Below are 6,877 nucleotides of genomic sequence, written 5' to 3'. Positions count from 1 at the left end.
TAACTTAATATATATACTACTTCTTAATTAAATAAATATTTTAGTAAATATTAATATAGTAAGGTAATTAAATTTTAAAATAGTGATATATTATAAAAATTAAAATAGCAATATATTGTAAATAATATGTTGTAATATCTTATCCTCGATTAATATTTTTGTTACAGAAATCAGCTGATTAAAACGTTAATTTTCTAATTAATTTTTAAAATAAGAATATGTTATAACATTTAAAATACTATGTTTTAAATAATGTAATATATAATTCCTTAAACTCGATTAATATTTATAACAGCTATCAGCTGATTTCTGTCAAAAAATATTAATCGAGTTTAAGGAATTATATATTATTTTAATTTTTATAACATATTTTTATTTTAAAATTTAATTGGCAATGTAATGCTTTAATCATCTGATTTCTGTAAAAAAATATTAATGAAGTTTAAACAAACTTTATATAAATACATCATACTTTTTTTAATAAAATCGAGGAATGGCATAACGCGCGCTTGTGTTATTCTAGTTTTTTTTCTAAAAAAGACATATTAAGTCGATTCTCGCAAGTATTGTTGCCTCTTTTCCGCAAAAATATTAATCAAAATTTAAAGTATTATAACATATTATTTAAAACATGTCATTATTTTATTTAATTTTATTTTGGACTAACTGTCAAACTGCTAACTGCTAACCCTCCCGATAACAGCCTCTTCATGCTACAAATATAACACATAAGGCGAATGTCAAAAATATTAATCAAGTTTAAAGTATTATAACATATTATTTAAAACATATTATTATTTTATTTTATTTTATTTTGGACTAACTGTCAAACTGCTAACTGCTAACCCTCGTGATGACAGCCTTTCGATGCTACGAATATAACACACAACGCGAATCGACAGAGAGCCAATCAGCATCGCGGAAAAGCGACAACAATGTCAATAACATGCCTTTTTTAGAAAGGGGAAAATCATTCTTTTATTGTAAAATTGTAAAACGAAAGAATAGCGCGCGCTTGTGTTGTTCTATAGTTTTTTAAATTTTACGCCAAATCGATTTCTTTAATGCCAATAAGTTGATATTGAAAGTTTACTGTTCGTTAGCTTTTTTTTCCTTTCCCGTATCCTTGTCTTTCTGCCTGATCGCTTTCCAATTTTGACATACGGGAACAGAATCACCGATTATCAGCTCCAGCACGAAGATTATAAAGGCGCAAGCGTATCCGAATCCAAGAAAGTAAAAACTAAACGCCAATTGCTTCAGCAGCATCACATTGAAGCTTTTTTTCTTTAAAGCGGTTCTCCTCTTTCTCTCGCGCTGTATCTCCGTGAGAACTTCGTCTCGAGCTTTCCTTATCAAGCCGGCCTGCATCATCTGCTGTATAATATCGTTCACACGTTGATACAGCGGCCAATCCTCGCGGGTGATATACGATTGTATCACTCCACGCAGTATTCTTGATTTAATGAGATCTTGACCTTTGATTCTGTAATACAAGTGATAGCAGTCGCCAACGCATACGGCGGTCGACGAATTTTCGACATGCTCCTTGCAAGCATTGTACGAGGCTATCTTGTAGCGCGATTGAAGTACGGGATCGCCAAGGGTGTCATTGAAGCCCGATGGTCCGTATAAAGTGTAACCAGCATCCTGATAAAAAAAAGGAAGAACTAAATTAATCATGTTTGTCATTCAAAGTATCATTAAATTCATACCATTTCATTATAAACGTGTGATTGGAATTTAAATATAATAACTGCTTTATTTAAAAATAAATATTGTAATTTATATATAATGTAAAGAAGATACTAAGCTTTTCTTAATGACTCTGTGTATTTTGTAAAGTTTATAAAAATATTTTATTTTACTCAATAATATGCAGTATGTCTGATTTAAGTGGATATGGATATTATTTCACAAGCAATATTAAAGATACGAAATATTATAAGTTTATGTGTGCAAGAATTTGTTTGAAAAGTGATGTTATGTGTTAAAAAACTAATACGTATATATATATAATCTCAACTTGTAAATAAAATATTTCTGTATATTTATTTAAATAAGAGTGAAGACACTATACATTTTTATTAATTTAGTGAAACGGTATGAATCTAAGGGAAAAAATGAGACTTTACTATTACCCCGAGACTTTTTATGCTATCGATATCGCGATGATAGACCGGCAAGGTGAGCAAGGATGACAAGTGACTTTGGAAGACAGCATTTATGTTCAGGAACAAAATAAATACCATACATATGAAGATTCTAGTGGAATCGATTTTGGGCAAATGTAAAATTGCTACGCAGATTATGAGTCTTATCACTTCTAGCCCGGCATTTATGTATCCCACGCTTTGCGTAAAAATCACGTAAGTGAGCAGACATATCGCGATTAATCCCACCATTACTTCCGGCGAAAAAAAGATTACTATCTTCATGAACTCAGAGAGCTCTTTCTTTGGTTGCGCAATCACACAGATGCCTGATCTCGTATGGGGATACGTGTATCTGAAAATAAATAAGTATTATTCTTTTTAATTTCGTCTATTCGGTAATTTCGGGTTTTTGTTTATTATGAATATATAGAATAGTTGTTTTTCTTTTTTTTCCTCCCTCTCTCTTTAATTAGATTTATTATTCATATTTTAACATCTAGTTTTTATATAATCTTGTAAAAAGACTTGTGATAAACAATACAATAAGAGATAAGATCTAGCAAATATTATTTTGTAAAAATATTATATTAAGATATCTAGTTTTAAGTCTTTGAAAAATCCTCTTAAAGAATTGGTAGAAATTATTTCTTATTTTCTTAGAAAATAAAAAACCGAGACGTACCTGACCTTCCACAATCCAATCAAATCTCTCGTATTCATGGCTATGTCTATTCTGCCATCGCTCACATGGGCCATCAAACCTTCAAAAGTACCGTTCGGTAGTAGACTACCCAGTTGATAGGTACTGCCATTTGAAAGGCTGACGTGAAGATTGGCATCTAGCTTATATAAGAGTACTTGGATGATCTCACTATTGTCACCGCGAAATTTCTTCTTGTCAGGTAAACTCAAATTGACCTTGACAAACGGTTCCATTTCAATGGCGTTTAATCGAATCTCGTAACCGCTCAGAGTGGTCGTTTTATCGAAATCCAGATTTAAGCATATTTCGCTATCTAAAATATTATAGTGATGATTGTAATTTGATTCAAATCTTGATATTTTTTTTAAGGCTCACGCAAAATTAGTATATTTATATGTTTCATTAGTAATATATTATTGTAACGTTTAAGAAAAGAAAGTATCCCTTTTATGTGTGTGGATGATATTTTATAAAATATTTATACAAATTTTTTTTTTGTATAATAAAACAAAAATAATACTCAAATTAAATTTTTATCTTATATTAAGATAATTGAAAATTAATTCATGCGTTAATTATATGTTTTCTTACATAAAAAAAGGGGAAAGAGAAAAAAAGAGAGAAAAAGAGAAATATACTGTTTATGAATTTCCTCTTCAATATTAACCAAGGATGACCCATTCGTCCGTTGGCATATCCTACTTCGTACCAGTTGTCTGGCGTGCTGTTCGAATACGGATTATACGTGTAAAGAACAGTTTTATCATGCGGATCGAGGCATATAAATATGACCGAGAGCAAGTCATATTCCCAAGCTGTCCAGAGATACGAACGAGCATTTATGCAGCCCCGAGTCTCGGTCTGCCTGTCGATTAGGATATAAAATCCGTCTGAATTTGCCCATGGCGAGTCCTTTATTCTCTATGTAGAAAAAAATAATACGATAAAGTTATGATTTTTATTTAGTAAAAAATTGAGTAATATTATTCAATTAATCATAATATTGATATGTACCGTATTCTTGTAATTTAATCTGTTGTAAACGATAATAAAGTATACGAAGTTTGAAAAACTCTGAGGATCAAAAAATATAATAAACAGAGATTTACATAAATACGTGTTTGAAAAAAATTTTTTTTTTGTATATGATTACAAATAAAAAAGAAACAAAAAAAAACAGTTTTTCAAAGACTAATTTTTATGGCTGCAAATAAATATATAAAAAAATATATATATAAGTTTTTATTTTCCAATTAATTGCCAAGAAATATTAATATTTAATAACCAAGGTATTTAATGTTGGAAATAAAGATATGAAAAAGGAGAACAATAAGTTATTGTCAACAAAGATAAGCTACCAGAACCGATACAAAAGACCAGACATAGTTAAGGGTACGTATCTGATGAATATTCAAAGTTGTTTATTTTAAAAAATAAAATTTCGCGTAACAAGATTTATTCTTTATTTTCGACTTATTTTTTCATTAGAATTATCTTCTTCTCGTTTGTATTATTAGTTCTGAGTCACCCATGGTATCATACATTTAAAAAAAATTAAATTACTTATGTATATATATATGTATATATATAATGCTGTTTTATTATCATTTACCTGTAATAAAGATCGCAGGATAGGTTGAGAAGATGCTACTATCACAAAACGATGTGCCTTTCGAAGAAAATGGACGAAATTGTAACTTTTGAACATTAGATAGGAGTATCTAGTCATGGTAAATTTTTCGAGGGCATTAAATCGAGGATCCGTTTCATTTATCAGCGCTACAGGTACCATATCGAAAAACATTTGTCTAAGAAATTCCTTATAATCTCCGCCCAACACTAAAGTCAATTCGGGCTCCTTTGGTCGACACTTTCGTAAAATTAATACCTATAAAGTTAATATAAGATTCCTATCACTTATAAAAAAAGCGATGTAGACCTGCGCGTTGGAGTCGATATGTATTGCATGTATTGTTGATTCTTTTCCGCGTATGTGATTGGTCGATACCAGCAAAACGAATCTATGGATAATGACAGTTTGTATTGTGTCGACTTCATTTTTCCTCCCATAATTTAAAGCAATAGCGGTGATAATTAATTACTTCATAATTTTAAAGTCGAGTATATCGCTATGTCATGTCATTACTTTTTAAATATTTTTTATTATTGAACGGAGGAACATTTTATCAACATTTACCACCTATATTTTTTAACAGTTAGTTCATTTTTTAAAGAGTTTAAATCATTAGTGACACACAAAATATTATTTGTGTTTAAATAATTATAACATATTATTTGAAACATATTACAATTTTAATTTTTAAAACTTATTATTATTTTAAAATTTAATTTGCTAATTAACGATTTAATCAGCTAATTTCTATCAAAAAAGATTAATAGAATTTAAATAAACGTTATATCACATTATTTAAAAATATTAATTATTTTATATAAAATAAAGAAATCGCGCGCGCAATAGAGCATGTTTGTGTTGTTCTAGTATAAAAAATTGAGCAATATTATTTAATGAATCATGATATTGGTATCTACCGTATTCTTGTAATTTAATCTGTTGTAAATAATTAATAGACTACTTACAATAGAATATTAAAAAAAATTTTTCTATAGTATACTTATAAGTAAAAAAAAATAACTGTTATTAAAATAATATAGTTATGGGATAAACTTTCGAATACGACCCACGCCCGATTGCCATAAATTTTTGTAGAAACACTGTAAATGATGTCAAATGATTGTCCTTAAGCGGATTTTCACGATACAAACATTTAATGCTAAAAATATTAAAATAACTTTCTATATAAATTATTGTCGGTAATTATATAGAATAGGGCTTTTTCACATGAGTATACACACACACACACACGGTGGGGGGTGCAAGGGGGCCTTCGGCCCCCCTCCCGCACCCTCCCTACCGGTAGCCAGGGTGGATCTCGCTTCACGTTGTAAAGTATATGCCTAAACACAGTGAATTCCAATAGACAATCAAGAAAGATATATTCAAATAACATAACACATTTAATACCAAATATATATAAAGCGTCCTAAGATATACAATATACATATATAAAGAGAGAGAATCCTAAGAAATACAAAAATAGAATATCAGAACGAAAACGTCAACAAGAAACAATTTATATTATTCTTTTTTTAGCCAGAATATACATCTTTAATGTCTTCAATTAATTTTTTAAATGGATCTAATTTATATTTTTTTACATCTCGCCTCCACAGAAACTCACATAAATGATCAGCCATATTGTCTTTCGTAATTCGTAAATCGTAAATAGACAATAATTTATACAGAACATTATTTTAATATTTTTAGCATTAAGTGTTTGTATCGGTGAAAATCCACTTAAGGACATTCATTTGACATCATTTACAATGTTTCTACAAAAATTCATAGCAATCGGGCGTGGGTCGTATTCGGAAGTCCACTAGTTATGTTATATATATTCACTGATTTAAAATAATATTGTTATAGAAATGTAATTTGTTATAATAATATAAAACATAATAATATAATAATTAATAATATAAAATAAACGTGTGTGATGCAGGTAGAATCGTTTTTATGATTATAAAAATATATTACATTGGTTTTTATGTCTAATATATATTTTCGGAAAACTAACTTACCGTTGCGAAGACTACATCTTTATAGTAAAACTGTTCGTCCGACAATGTAATATTATCATCAAAAGCAAAAGGAAATACTCCCACGATTAACAACAAAAAGAAAACACAAAGAGACACATTTGACATACTTTCGAAAATTTTACTGTATAATTATACAATGTTGAAGTCTTTAGAATAAAATCTTCCGTACAGAGAGAAAGTCTGTTAACATTGCTGTTTCGTTGAAAAATGATCGAATGTCAGACGTGTCTTACGATCGTACTTTTCAGCATAATTAATCGACTGTTCAGATAAGCGCGCATGTGTATGTGCCACGTTCTAATTTTTATAACACGGTTTTATACTTTCGTCCATTTGG

General features: G+C 29.3%; 1 protein-coding gene across 1 annotated transcript; it reads right to left on the bottom strand.

Annotated features, from left to right (window-relative positions):
* Positions 1-582: 582 nt before the first annotated feature.
* LOC145940920 (uncharacterized) lies at positions 583-6,645 on the bottom strand. Its single transcript, XM_083046569.1, has 6 exons — positions 6,520-6,645; positions 4,472-4,747; positions 3,498-3,780; positions 2,839-3,172; positions 2,142-2,508; positions 583-1,650 (listed from the first exon to the last, which is right to left on the bottom strand). The coding sequence occupies exons 1-6, from the start codon at positions 6,643-6,645 to the stop codon at positions 1,090-1,092; spliced, it is 1,947 nt and encodes a 648-aa protein (XP_082902695.1). The 3' UTR covers positions 583-1,089.
* Positions 6,646-6,877: the final 232 nt, after the last annotated feature.

The sequence above is a fragment of the Prenolepis imparis genome, unplaced genomic scaffold (genome assembly GCF_030444845.1).
Source record: "Prenolepis imparis isolate NDT839.2.m4 unplaced genomic scaffold, iyPreImpa1.0 SCAF_9, whole genome shotgun sequence".
NCBI lineage: Eukaryota > Metazoa > Arthropoda > Insecta > Hymenoptera > Formicidae > Prenolepis > Prenolepis imparis.
This window is presented reverse-complemented; position numbering and strand designations above follow the sequence as displayed.